At 36.8% G+C, this 15,381-nt stretch overlaps 2 protein-coding genes across 2 annotated transcripts; both read left to right on the top strand.

Annotated features, from left to right (window-relative positions):
* Window positions 1-3,913: 3,913 nt before the first annotated feature.
* On the top strand, window positions 3,914-7,794 carry LOC132306689 (F-box protein CPR1-like). Its single transcript, XM_059804199.1, has 2 exons — window positions 3,914-5,582; window positions 7,476-7,794. Exon 1 carries the CDS (start codon window positions 4,717-4,719, stop codon window positions 5,455-5,457), a length of 741 nt encoding a protein of 246 aa, XP_059660182.1. The 5' UTR covers window positions 3,914-4,716; the 3' UTR covers window positions 5,458-5,582; window positions 7,476-7,794.
* Window positions 7,795-11,743: 3,949 nt separating this feature from the next.
* On the top strand, window positions 11,744-12,544 carry LOC132309401 (F-box protein CPR1-like). Its single transcript, XM_059807714.1, has one exon. The coding sequence runs from the start codon at window positions 11,744-11,746 to the stop codon at window positions 12,542-12,544; it is 801 nt and encodes a 266-aa protein (XP_059663697.1).
* Window positions 12,545-15,381: the final 2,837 nt, after the last annotated feature.

Genomic DNA, 15,381 nt, shown 5'->3' with positions numbered 1-15,381 from the left:
CCTAGGAAAAGAAATAAGGTTGAAAAACCTTATAAAAGGAAGTATTCCAAAAGAAAGAATTATTCAAAGGAAAAGGATAATTCTAGACAGTATACTAAGCCTAAAAGGAGATATACTCCGAAAGCAAAGGGTAAAGGAAAGCCCAAGGCTGAGGCTAAATGTTTCAAATGTGGGCGCATTGGCCACTATGCAAACAAGTGTAGAACTAAGGAGAAGCTCAGTAGTCTTCACATAGAAGAGGAACTGAGACTTCAATTAAGTAAATTGTTACTTAATACTAGTTCTTCTGAACCAGAATCATCAAGTGATTATGGAGATGTTGTCATGGAATTACAATCTTCTTCTTCCTCTGAAGCAGAGATTGAAAACCCTAGATGTTCCTGTAATCCTTCGCATGATGATTATTATAAGGCAATTGTTGAGATGAATGGGTTAAGCTTAAATGTTTTAACTTCCACTCAACAATCCTTATTGGATCTTATAGATCATATCCAGGATCCTCATATCAAGATGAAAGTCTTTGAAATAGGTTATGCTTTGGTACGATCTAATGAGGATACGGATAATCCAGATTTTCTGCGAGCAGAAAATCATTACAGTATGAAAGAAGTTCTAAGCAGATTAGAACACCAAGGACAAAATTCACGTCCTGTTAATCTCCCTGACCTCAAGATGGAGATTAATCTTTTAAAAGAAGAAATTCGTCAATTAAAGTCTCGTCAGACTAAGATGGATTTGGAAATTACTCTTTTAAAAGGAAAATCTGCAATTCCATCTTCCTCATCCAAGGAGGAAGCTCCTCAATCAGAAGAAGGTAATAATTATCTCCAACTCTTGAATCAAGTTACTTACCAAAAATGGTATATTACTATCAATTTGGTAATTAATCAGGAGTACACACTCACTAATGCAATTGCTTTAGTTGATAGTGGTGCAGACATGAACTGCATCCAGGAAGGATTGGTTCCTACTCAATATTTTGAGAAAACCACTCAAGGTCTTACCAGTGTAAGTGGAGGTAAGATGCAGATTAAGTATAAACTTAATCATGTGTTCATTTGTAAAGAAGGTATTTGTATCCCATCTACTTTCTTACTCATCAGAAACTTGGCACAACAGGTTATTTTGGGCACTCCCTTTTTAGCTTTGATTATGCCAATTGAGAAAATTGATTCTCATGGAATATGCTCTACTTTACATGGTCAGTCAATAACTTTTTAGTTCTTGACCCCACCAGTAAATAAGCATATCAATGCCCTTAAAGATAACATTATCTTTAAGGAAAAGCAACTGAATTATTTGCAACAGGAGGTATCCTCCTTAGCAATTAATCAAAGATTGGTACAACCCAAAGAGCAACAGAAAATTGAGTCACTACGGCAACACTTTTTAAAAGAAATCTGTAGTGAGATTCCTAATGCTTTTTGGGCCATAAAGAAGCATATTGTTTCTTTACCCTATGTCAAGGGGTTTACCGATAGCATGATTCCTTCAAAAGCTAGTCCCAGCCACATGAAAGCTGACTACTTGGAATTATGTAAGACTGAAATCAGCTCTTTAATGGCTAAAAAGCTTGTCACTACTAGCTACTCCCCCTGGAGTTGCAGAGCTTTTTATGTCAATAAAAATGCTGAAAAAGAACGAGGAATTCCTCGATTGGTTATTGATTATCGACCACTTAATCTTACTTTAAGTTGGATCCGATACCCAATTCCCAACATCAAAGATCTTTTAGATATGTTACAATCTGCTGTAATCTTTTCTAAATTTGATCTTAAATCTGGATATTACCAGGTACAAATCACCAAAGAAGATAGGTACAAAACAGCTTTTTGTGTACCTTTCGGACAGTATGAATGGACAGTAATGCCATTTGGATTAAAAAATGCCCCTTCAGAATTTCAACATATTTTGAATGACATATTTAATCCTTTTACTGAATTTTCTATTGTTTATATTGATGATATTCTCATATTCTCAAAATCAATAGATCAGCATTATAAACACTTGAAAATTTTCAAAGATGTTATTTACCGAATTGGTTTAGTTGTTTCTGCTCCTAAACTAAAACTGTTTTTAACAAAGGTCAGATTTCTTGGTCATGAAATTTGTGATGGAAAAATTAGACCTATTGATCGCAGTATTGAGTTTGCCTCTAAATTTCCAGATGAAATCAAGGATAAAACTCAACTTCAAAGATTTCTGGGTAGCTTGAATTATATTCGAAGTCACTACAAAAATCTTGCACAGGACACAGCAATTTTGTATACCAGGTTAAGGAAATCTCCTTCCCCATGGACTTTGGATCACACCAAGGCAGTCCAGAAGATCAAACTCAGAGCCAAACAAATTCTTCCTTTAGATGATGTCGATCTAGATAGATCGATGGATTTTCTGAAATTCAGAAAAACATCACCATCTTGGTCCTGAATAACACAGTCTAAGCTATGATTAGCAATTGGCTGTGCTGGGACGGCATTAGAAATCGTCCAGTGTTCAGGAAATGTTATCTCACTCCAAGGAATCATCCTTTTTGTGGCAACATTTGATGTGTACATGTTAGTATCCCATAACGCGGTTACTCCTTTAGAGTCTTTGCGTATGGCCTTGGGACACATAGTATCAAGTACTTTGTAATGGATGCGATAAATAACACTTATCACTTCCGATCCAGGTAGGTAATCATATCCATAAGTCTGTACCCTAAGACTAACTGCCTCATGAATATTTTTATCTGTTAAAGATAAATTCAGACTAGGATAGACATCAAAGTAAACCGGTCCATGACATAGACTGGTTTCCAGTGCACCCATCAAAGAAGGGTGAAATTTCAGACATCGAGCATCCCTTAAGGTTGCTTGAATACAGGCATCCATACCTAATAAGGTTAAAGGTTTAAAAGCAATTTGAATTAAACCTATATGGATGTATTTGTATTTATGCATGTGCCTTTGAAGGTCACGGGAAGACAATAACTTAATTATTGTATCCTTGGTGCTTAATTGCATGGTCTGTTCCATGGTCTTAATAGTCCATAGATCAGCTAAATTAAGCATTCCGATTTTGTAAATGCTTTTTGCATTTACTGGAGGAATAGTCCATTTGTTCAATTGATTTTGAACATTGGTCCATTCCACTACTTCAGTATTTTTTACCAGTTCTGAGTCCTGGTTATCCTGTAGTCCTGAGGAGGAGGACGAAGATGGTTGTAACATGTCTGTTAATTATTGTTAATGCTTTGAGGTCTAAGCAGTATAAATATTATGATATTATATAATGAACAGTAAGTTACTATTCTGTCGTCTTTCTGCTTAAGAGAGATTCTATTACTCGTCTGTCAATGATTTACTGGAAACAGTACCCTGTGTAGCAATCTAATGCAAAAACGGGTTAAACATTCCAACACGACTTTTGGACGACCCATAATTGAATCTGGGATAAACAGAGTTTATACAGAATAATATTCGTATTGTTCAACACATAATTATGATAATATTCATGCTACCAGAACCTAAAAAGCATTAACAATAAGAACTTAAGCCATCATGGCTCTGATACCAAATTCCCAACTGCAATAATCTATATATATGATAATCTATATATATGATAATAATATGCAATACTATGGATCGTAAGATTAGAAACAAGAGTACTTACAGAAAACTTTCTTTATTTAATTTTCCAAGCTAGTACAGAGCAATATTACAAAAGAGAGAATAGAAAATTGAAAGATACATTGAAGGGAAACATTGCCTTCTATTTATACATAAAATGGACTTGAAATTAATAATTTGAAGTCCGCATAGTGCATGGGATAGTGTGCTGGAATAATGCAGTCTATTTATTTTTAATTTGGTTTTATAAAAAAAAATAATATATATATATTGATATAACAAGTGAAAAATGAAACAAAGGCCCCATGTCACTTTCCACTTGTGAGTTTTTGAAAAGAGGATGTCGGTCACTAGACTGACCACTCCTCCCTCCATTAGACTAAAAACCCTGCAATTTGCAAATCTAGGGTTTAGTAAAGTAGACAGAAAGTGGTAGTACCTTCATTTCCTCTCCTTTGCTTGCCTCAAATGGCAATTACGACTAGGGTTTTGTTTGTTTATTAATTCATTGTGTTGTGGGTTTCAATTTGAAGTTCAAGCAGCGACCCAATTAGCGTTACTCTAGTAGTGTTTCAACTTCAACCCTAGATTTCGCTTCAAATCAAATATAGGGCTTACGGTGAGAGTTTTGTTTGTTTATTTATTAGTAATTCATCTCTGTGGTGTGGGTTTCAACTTCAAGTTCAACCATCGACCGATTGGCATTACTGAGGGGAGCAGATTCGAATAAGAAAATGTCAGACTACTTTCCATTTCTACCTGGAGATGTGCTGAGCGACATCCTTACTAGACTTCCCCTCAAAACCCTAATCCGATGCACCTCCGTCTGTAAATCATGGTACTCTCTCCTCACAAACCCTAGTTTCATTACCAAACACCTCAATCGATCTCGATCCAACCACAACAACGATTTTCTACTGTTTCAAAGCTATTCCGATTTTTATGATGGCGATAATAAAGAGACTTATTCACTACGTTTAGATGATAACAAAACATTCTTGGAGTATGCACAGCTTGAGTTGCCAATGAAGAGCTATTGCAACCATTATTTTCGGATATCGGTAGCTGCAATGGCCTCATTTGCCTCTCAGACGATCAGTTCATGTATATCAATGATCTCTTTCTTTGGAATCCTACCATTCGAAAGGTTTTACCCCTTCCACGGGTTCGTGTCACCTTCGATTCGCACGGTCCATTCAGTGCCAACATTGGCTTTGGGTTCGATTCAAGCACTGGTGATTACAAGGTTATCCGAATTGTGCATTTCGATTATGTTCACATGCCACAGGAGATTGACATTTTCAGTCTCAGCACCGGCACTTGGCGCAACATCAGTCATATGGCGCTTCCAGATATCAACATCAATGAGCGGGCTCCCCAGGCTTTTCTCAATGGGGCTGCACACTGGGTTGCTTCCAAATTGCGTAGTTATGGTGGCGGCTTCTTGATCGTGTCCTTCCACATGGGTCATGAAAAATTTAGTCAAATTATGCTACCTCATAACATCATGGCTCATGACAGTGGCTTAGCATCAATGCTGATGTCAAGTGCTCTTTATTTTCGTGTTGCTAAGTTTCAGGAATCACTCGCTGTCATCCACTTTACTGGTCCAGAAGACAATACTTGTTGCATTTGGGTGATGAAAGAGTATGGCGTAAGGGAGTCTTGGACTAAGCAATTCTATTTTGATATGACTGAAACATTCAATACCCTTGCTGGATTCACAAGGAAAGGCAAACTTCTACTGGCAACTAGTGATGGGTACCTGGTCGCTCATGATCCCAAAGCCGGTCTAACAACCCATCTTTTAGTTCGTGGGACTACACATCATACGTATAAGTAGTCATTTTTTGCAGATGCTTACACGGAGAGCCTAGTTTTACTTGGAAAGAGATTTTGTGATACAGGCACTTCTGAGGAATCATCACCTGGGGCTGTTGAAGGGAGGTGTGAGGAAATCAAGAACAGGCAAGTTGCACCATGTCACTTATTTTTACGTTCTATGCTATTTGTTAAATTCTTTATTGCTTCTTATGAATGTCGTCATTACCTTAGCATGTAGCATAAACTTAAAACTTAAAGTTTTATGGTCAATTACTGTTTCATTTTAGTAGTTTTATTGGAGTAATAATTATTTTAGAGGGTAAAGTGCAATAAACCCCCCTCAACTATGCCCCAGTTGCAAGAAACTCCCCAAACTACAAGTTGCCCCCTGCAACTATTGAATTGTTGCAATTAAGGACAGATATGACATTTCCGGTCAGCTGTGGAGAACGGAATTAGTTAAAGACACTTTTACCCCCTACATAGCACCATGCCGTTTCACAATTGTTTCAATAGTTGTAAACTTAGGTGGATGACGTGTATAGTGTAATTTCAAGAACCAATCATATTACGACAACTGGCCGAACCGCGTGGTAAAAATCACATTTCACATAATTGGTTAACCATATATTTATATATATGTAGTCATGTTCATATTCCCACACCAGAAAATTCAGAGTAGGGAAACAAACACAGCATTACAAATTCAGAGTGAGAGAGAAGAGGAAGAAGAATACCCATATCGTCTCATGGCAAATTCAGAGTATGATTTTCAACCAATTTGTGTCATCACTTTGTTGCAACAGTCCAATTTTGATTCAATTTTTTTTTGGGAAACAAGGGGGTGGAACTCAGCCGATTCGAAGACCAGTACTACTGATGCTGACATCTATCCATTCTATCAATATTTATTTTGGATTATTATTTTTGCTACAACCACAACCACAACCACTTTCAAGAAATCCCCTACAATCCCTGTATCACCAATGTTTTAAGCCAACAACAATCTAAAACTAATCTTCATGTATCTCAGAAACCAATCTTTCTCAAATGGTCCCTGGTCTCGAATCTTAAACTAGAAATAAGGTAATTTCTCTTCGATGGAGCTCATTCTCTGCCAAAAAACCAACAAAATCAGTGTTTATTTGTGTTTGTATATCACACACAGAGAGATAGAGGCACACCCCTTCGCAAAATGGAACGATTTAACGATATATATATATGTGTGTGTGTGTGTGTGCGTGTGTGCATATATATAGGCAGATATAGTTAGATGATAGAGAGATAGAGAGAAATAGAGTGAGTTAGGGATGCAAACCCAATCGCATAACCCCAAGAATATATAGTCGCCGATCACCAATCAAACCCAATCGCAAACACAAAATTCTGAGCCCATCATCTTCCAAATCCAAATAACAGATTTTTCACCGAAACCACTGTCACTGCAACAGCCACATCGGAGAGTCTCATCATCGAAATACCCATTCTCATAGCCATCACCATCACTGATTGGTTGAGCCTTTTGCCATTGTCGCCAATGTGTTGATTCTTCCTGTCGCCGTCAGAATCTGTCACTGTCGTATTCCTCGGCAAGTCGTTGCCGTCGTCGTTGAATCTGCAAGGTCTCGCTGCTGCGTGTATGACTGTTTATGTAACTATGTTTAGTTTTCACTGGTCTCAAACAGAGGGGATTGTTTGGTGATGGAAATAGAATTAGGGCATGTTTGGCTGGGGTTTGGGTTTAACAGTAATAAGAAGTGTAGTATTTTTGTTTCATAAGGTCTGTATAGTCATTTAAATAAAATTGGGCTTTCGCATAACAGACACCGGTTGTTAACGTTCCAAATTCAACTGGCCAATTGTCGTATTGGGTTCATTGCAACGAAAGTGGTTAGTTCAGGGGTTTTATGCAACTTTTGTAGATTAGGGGGTTTCTTGCTAAAAGGGGCATAGTTGAGGGGGGTTTATTGCACTTTATCCTTCTTTTAGATCTTGATATCTTATTGTGTCTGATGTGCAAGGAATGCTGTCTTTCAGGTTTGTGACGGGGGTGGAAAATGAAAATGAGAAAATAAGTGGAGATGGAGAACTGTAAGAAGAGTAGCGCTGTAGAAGTTGCATAGTGAACTCTTTCCTTGCTTTTACTTGGTCTTGCTTTGCTTACAATATATAAAAATATATCGATGTAGTTAAAAACTTTCTTTGTGAAAGATTTAATTCATGCATGATACTTACGAACTCTTGGAGCATTTGGGCTTGATATGCCTTGTGGATATTATGCTGATTATATTTTGAATTGTTGATTATTACTTATCTTTTGATGCCATTATATATTTCTAGATTTTGTTTTGCGGTATGAGCTACCTTATGTTATATGAATTAAGTTGTCAAGAGCAGCTTCTGTAGGTTGAGTTGCTGGGTTTTGAGCCAAGCATTGAGAAGTCACTAGTTGGTGATGCTTTGTATGAAATCAAAGATAGTTTTCCCTTTGGCTCGGATATGGCGCACCCAAGGTTATGGTCAGCTTGTTTCACTTGCTAGCAAATCTCGTGTTCAAACTTTGGTAAGGAATATCTTGCTCATCAACATGTTTGGAAGCTTAATGGGTCAAGCAAGGTTTGTTCAAGTTTGGTTCACTTACTTAACAAGCTTTAAAATGTTAACTAAATCATACTTGCACATCGATAACTAACATGGGCAGAACTCTCACGAACTTCAACCTGAGCTGTTCGTAAATTGCTTGGGACCAGTTCCATGTGCCACTGCATAATAGGATTAGCACCTCTAATTGGTGAAAATACTATTCACCCCTTCAAACTGTAGCTCTAGTTTTTACTTTGCTCTCATACCCTATTGGAAGGCAAAACTTTATAGGATATAGCTCATATAGGAAGTTGCATAATAAATCTAATAATTCTAGTCAACCAAAAAAGAAGCTGACAGTTATATAAATAATACATGTAAGGTCACATAGTCTTAAGTTGGTTCTTCTCTAGGGCAGGGTATCAGGCTTGGTTGGTTTGCCAACTTATCCAAGTAGTGACATTTACTAATTTGTCTGTGCAGGTCTTCTTTTCTAGTGAATATCCTCTGTTGGCTTATACAAATTCGTTTTGAGTACAAAAATAAAGAACAATTAGTTTCCATGTCCATCTGAAGCCCCCCTTCTAGAACTGTTCATAGCCTTTGTGCTCTAAATATTCTGATTTGGGCTCGAAAAATGTGATGCATTTGGTGTAAAGTGAAAACACTAATTTAATTAATCAGCCAAATATCTTTCATTGCTAGATGCAATATAAGTTTCTTTTTTCATGCTTCCTTCCTTTCTACTTCTACTTTATTTATTTTTTGCCCTTTTGGTGCGTCAAAGACATGATTTATGTCCTGTAATTTGAGTTAATAATGTCTTTGATGTGCTTCTTGATGGTATTCTCAGGTAGTAGACCTTGTTTGCTTTGTACACCTTTTCAATTCATAGTTGCTTCAAGTTTGTACACTTACTGAGTCACAATTTCTAGTTTTCTAGGACGAGGTTAACACAGTACACTTCCCAGGGCTATGAAATTCTATATATTGTTTTCCCTTCTTTCTTGTAGTCCTTTTATCTACATGTGGCAAATTCTTTTCACACGGGTGAAACGTGGCTGACAATGTAAAAATCGATGAGAACTGTTGAGACTCATGAAATGTGGCTCAGATTGGATGACATTAATTCTTTATATATATATATATATATATTGTTGTTGTTTTACTAACCACCTTGGAGCAAAGTGGTGATAATCAACCGAGCAGAAAACAGAATCTAATTAGCATTAATTTTCGTCAATAGATGCTGCTGATTTGCCTGTGCTGGGGGAAATTATTTCTCTTGAGAAATTTGATATTTTCTGGATTTTCCCTAAGTGCTTATGAAATAGTTGTTGTGATCCAATACTTACACTTGTTTGATGTTTAGGGAATCCCTATCTCGATGGATAGATAAGCTTATCATGTTGAAGCATGCTCATGCGGACTTCATATTTATCTTTTCTGTCAGTGACGGCTGTCCAGTGTGTTATTTTACTATCCAACTCGATAACAAGAGTGTATTATTTTTATCATTTTGCATATAAATTGTATGAGACTAAAGATGTCATTTCAGCCATTAGATTAGCAGAACTGGCCTTTTTATCCATTTTCTTAATCTCAATTACCTCTCTTGTGGAAATGATTTGAAATATTGACAAACTTAAGAGGAATAAGTAAAATTTTCTCCAAAAAAAAAAGAAAAAATTACTAGAAGATTAATGTTATACTAGTTACTTTTATTGAAAAATTCATTTTTTTTTTTCTAGAATTAAATTATCATTTTTATATGTATAATTCGCACAAAGAAACAAATTAATTGAAAATTGGGAGTTTTTTTTTTTTTTTTTTTTTCATATACAAGTATATATTAAGAAAAGGAAAATTATAAGAGACTAAAAGAAGTAAAAAATAAAGAAAAGAAATTCTAAATATTGTGATTGAACCTATAAAGTTAGGAAATATTCATAAGGTGTGTTAAGTTGCATAGAATTGAAGTCTTAAAATTGAAATTAGTAAAATTTGATAAAATTTTAGTTCAATTTTTTTTTCAAATTTCATAATTCTAATGCTACGTTTGGTGTGCAGGAATGGAATAGAATGGAATGCCCATTCCAACCATTCCTTTGTTTGGTATGCAGGAATGGAATGGAATGGTCATTTCCATTGGAATGAAAATCCATTCTACAACTAAACCTATGGAATGGCCATTTCATTCCCAAGTAATTGTTTTTAAAAAATCGACTTCCCAAAAAACCCCCATATTCTAAGTCCAAAACCCACCAACCACCTCCGCTTTTCACTACCACCGCCTTCCACCAGCATCACCATCGCCACCGCCACCGCCACCACCTTCCACCACCACAGCCACAGCCCTACACCACTGCCGCCTCCTTCTACCACCACCATCGCAGCCACCGCCTTCCACCACCACCACCGCTGCCGCCTTCCACTACTGCCATCGCCATCTACCATCCTCCATCACTGCCACCGCCACCACCTTCCACCATCACCGCCGTAGCAGCCACTGCCACCGCCACCGCTACCATTGTCACCACCTTCCATCACCACCACCGCCACCTTCCACCTCCGCTACCACCTCCCACCACCACTGCCGTCGCAGCTACCGCCATCGCCACCACCGTCACCACCGCCATCGTCACCACCTTCCACCACTACCGCCGCCACCTCCATTGCCTTCTATCGCCACCATAGTCACACCACTATCTCCTTCCACCACACTACTGCCACCGTCTTCCACCAACACGATTGTCACCTTCCACCACCACCGCTGCTGCCACCAATTTCCATCATTGCCGCCACCACCGCCTTCCAATACCACCACCTACACCACTACCACTTTTCATCATCCACTGCCACCATTTGTTTTTAAAAAATTATTATTATTTTGTTAATTTAATTTATTTGTTATTAAGAGAGATATTTTGGAGGATTCAATTAGAAATTTATTCCATTCTAAATTTTAAATTGGTCCAACCAAACATTAGAATGGTTATTATCATTCCATTCCTACACATTTCATATTTACAACCAAACAATAGAATGAGAATGGCCATTCCATTCCATTCTCATTCTTATTCTCATTCCATTCCCACTAACATTCTATTTCATTCCTACACACCAAACATAGCATAATTTCATAAAATCAAACACATGTATTTATTATATTACTATCTTGTATATAATAAAACTCTTATTATTGTTTCTTGACAAATATCATATTCATAAACTTATTTTGTTTCTAGATCTGTAGCATTAAGTTATTGTATATAGTAATGCTAAGACCGAGGAACGCTCACTAAGAATATGATATCCCGACCTATAAATAAGAATTTGTTTATTTCAGTGAGTCCTATAATTATGTCTGTTTTTATCCCGAGTCTTCTAAATGAGCACATTTCATCAAAATGAAAGAATAATAATACTAATAATAATTTGTACAAGTCAATATACTAGTAATTCAGAAAGAACACTGAGAAAGTGTCTTTCCCTTGTTTCAAACAGCAAATCTAGGGTTTAGATTTGAAGAAGAAAATGTCAGACTCCTTCGTATTCCTACCTCTCTGTCTGCAAATCATGGTATTCTCTCCTCACACTCTATTTTCATCGCCGAACACCTCAATTTCAATCGATCCAACAACCACCACCTCCTACTACTTCGAAGCTACTCTGATTCTGGTGATCAAGAGCATTATTCACTATATTACGACGATAACGAAATGTTCTCCAAGTATGCAGAGCTTGATTTCCCATTGAAGAAGAACAAAATCGACCATTATTTTCGGTTAATCGGTAGCTGCAACGGCCTCATATGCCACTCAAACGATCAGTTCGGTTACCATCTCTTCCTCTGGAACCCTTCCATTCGAAAGATGATGATTCTTCCACCAGTTTGTGTCACCTTTCAATCACACGCTTCTCACATATGCAGCGTTGGCTTTGGATTTGGATTTGATTCCATCACCGGTGATTACAAGGTCGTCCGGATGGTGCATTTTGATCAATTCAACAAGCCACCGGAGATTCACATTTTCAATCTCGGCACAGGCACTTGGCGCAACATCAGTCATGTGGCGCTTCCGCATATCATCATCAATGAGCGGGCTCCCCAGGCTTTTGTAAAAGGGGCTGCGCATTGGATTGCTTCGGAATCGCGAAGCTATGGACGCGGCGGCTTCTTGATCGTGTCCTTCCACATGGGTGATGAGAAATTTGGTCAAATTATGTTGCTTCCCCATGCCAATCACTTGAATCACTTTCTGATGCAGAGTGCTCTGTATTTTCGTGTTGCTAAGTTACAGGAATCACTCGCCCTCATCCACATTACTGGTTCTCGAGACAATACTTGTTGCATATGGGGGATGGAAGAGTACGGCGTAGCGGAGTCTTGGACTAAACTATTCAGTATTGATATGACTGGATTCAATAGTGTAGTTGGCTTCACAAGGGAAGGTCAAATTCTAGTGGCAACGAGGGATGGGTACCTGGTGGCATATGAACTAAGAACGGGATTAATCTAGGATTAAACAGTGAACCCGTGGATGGATGATTTGAAAATTAATTTCTATTGTCTACTATTTTTGGAATTTTATTTCTCTGCATGACTTGGATTTATATGTTTTGCAGATGTGTTATAAGCATACTGTTGCATAGTTATATGTATACTTAGTTGGGATCAACTGGTGTTAAAATTTGTTTTACATTGCATCAGTTATGGTACTGTTTGGAGAGGTAGATTCTGTAATTCTACTTAATAAATTTAACGGATTGTAATTGGGATTGTATGTACCGGTATGGGACGGTGATATACTAGGTATGGATTAGTTCAAGTACTAAATCCTACCTAATTTGGAATGAGTTGGATTAACCATAAAAAGGTTAAGTCCTACTTATATGGATATATATATGAACCGGTATGGGACGGTGTCATATTAGGGATGACTTGGTTCAAAACACTAAGACCTACCAATATTGGGAATGGATTAGTTCAAAATACTAAGTCCTACCAAATTTTGATTAAGGTATGGATTAACTATAAAGGTTAAGTCTATCACCTACTTGTGTCATGTCAATCAAATAAATTGAATGACCTATTATGGTTTCAGGATGGATTTGTTATACATATATCAGACCACTATACAGATGGATGATATTTTGTATTAGGAGTACGGATTTTATATATTTATTTTATGTGCCATGGTATGAGCTTGAGTCTCAGGACCATGGTTAGGGTGCGTATATCGCCTAGGATGAATAACTGGACATATGTGTTGTTCCCTGGTAGGTCTAGGTACTCATGCCCAACTTCGGGTGCGTATTCACATGTTGCCTTCTATTTAGGCTGAGACAGACCTACTGGACTAGCGAGCGTCCTATAGTGTATACTATATACATATATGGACTACTCTAGATATTGTTGAGTCTTCTTAGGATGTATCTGCGTATCGGATTACTGTTTGGATTGTAGTAGATCAGGACTTGCATGTGGGCCTGACCCACTCCTTTATTTTTCAGGTGTTCGTCAGTTCCAGGGTTAGAGCTCGGACGTGCAGAGCAGATACAGCTATTCATTCCTCCGATTATGTAGGAATCTTCTCTATGTTAGTTTTGGATTTTATTTCTATTACTTCAGTTTTGGTTTGGGAATTTTAATAAGGGGTCTGATGGATGGATTCCCGAGTTGTAAACTTATGGAGTTTTGGATTTAACAGATTTCAATAATGCTATTATTTTAAGGATTTTTCAATTAGTATTCTTTCAGCTTATTATTATTATTATTATTTTTTATTTCTTATTTCGTCTTGTATTCTGTGTTCGACAACATATTAATTGTTTGATATCCCTCGGGTTTGGGCCTGGGCCTGATCAACCCATGTCTCAGATCTGAGGGGTATCACATGTAGCCACATCATCAACTTTATGTAAAGTGTACAACCACGTCAACATTTGATTGTACACTTATTTTAAAAGCTCTAAGTTCTTGTTGTGCACTTATTTTTTCATTGTACACTTTATTATATTATTATTTTTTAAATAATAAAATAATTTTATTATTATTATTATTATTATTTTCTTAATAGTTTTATTCTCAATCACTATAATACTAACGGCTATAATTGTTTGCTCCGATTTAGATACAAGATTTTAAAAATATATATATTAAAAGACAATAATATTACATATATATATATATATATATATATATATATATATATATATATATATAAAGTGCATTACATAGATTCCTACAAATAAAATAAAACAATACAACTTGGGAAAAAAAAATACATTAATACTTCCACACATGAAAAAAAAAAATAGTAAACATTACAATTAATTGCCCCTTTTTGCATAACGCGCTATAATTTTATTTTGTTGATCCTCGATCCATGCTTTCACCGCCGGTGTTGCAGCATCATTTGGATTTTTTTTCGTCATTTGTCTTTCCCAAAGAACTTGCTCCCGCTCAATCTCCATCATCTTCATTTCTTTTTGCGCCTCAAGCTCCTTTAATTTCATTTCTTTTTGCAGCTCAAGCTCCAATCGCCGTGTCCATTCTCGCTCTATGCCCAAATCGAATTTGAATTTCATTTTTAAAGTACGAGATTCAAGTGCTAAGTTGTCCATCAACTTATTTTGCTCGGCAAATCCTTGAAACGATGTAAGAAATAAGTCATTTTGTACCTTATCCTTACTTTTTCGACCCTTCTTGGCAGCTTTTCGCCCAATAGGTCGTGAAGTGTCACGTGAACTTTCGTCAATGGCCGGTGAGTCATTATCGCCAAGGTTTACCGAACCTGGTGTTGATACTGCAGGAGTTGACTGAGTATATGAATTAGTTGGGATTGAACCTGGTGTTGATGGAACTGTTTCGTTATAATCTCCAGGCTCATTCATATCAAGATCTATAGCTCTTTTATTTGTGTTTGGTGTTTGTTGTTTCTTCATTGTATCGCGATTTGGAGCCATTTTGAAGATTTTCGAAAAAGATTCCAACAGTGCTCCAACTTAAATGGCTCTCCTTCTTCATCTTCATACAGTGCTTTTGTTGTCATGTGCTATAAAAATTAAATAAAAACTATATTTAGACAGATTGTCAATTAAAATAAATATTTATTTTTAAGGAAATTTAGACAGTAAGAAATTTATTACAAAGTAAGAAACTTACGATATATTTAACGTCGTATCTACTTCGACATTGGTTTTGGATCTGTTGGTGGTATCCACTAAATTTGCTGACTACTCGATTAATTATTGAGAATTGATTCGACAAATCTAACTGTTGTCGGTTCTTCTCCATGTAGCCTATTTGGTGTTTGAAATCAGCATGGATACGTCCCCAATATGTGCCACTTTG

Source organism: Cornus florida, unplaced genomic scaffold (assembly GCF_030987335.1).
Source record: "Cornus florida cultivar Cherokee Brave unplaced genomic scaffold, ASM3098733v1 CherokeeBrave_3.0.0_Hap2_Chr05, whole genome shotgun sequence".
Lineage (NCBI taxonomy): Eukaryota > Viridiplantae > Streptophyta > Magnoliopsida > Cornales > Cornaceae > Cornus > Cornus florida.
The sequence above is the reverse complement of the archived record's forward strand: the minus strand, read 5'-3'. Positions and strand labels throughout refer to the sequence as shown.

Excerpts from the sequence above, each read along its gene's own strand:
- LOC132309401 (XM_059807714.1), top strand. The coding sequence starts at position 11,744 with ATGTTCTCCAAGTATGCAGAGCTTGATTTCCCATTGAAGAAGAACAAA.
- LOC132306689 (XM_059804199.1), top strand. The coding sequence starts at position 4,717 with ATGTATATCAATGATCTCTTTCTTTGGAATCCTACCATTCGAAAGGTT.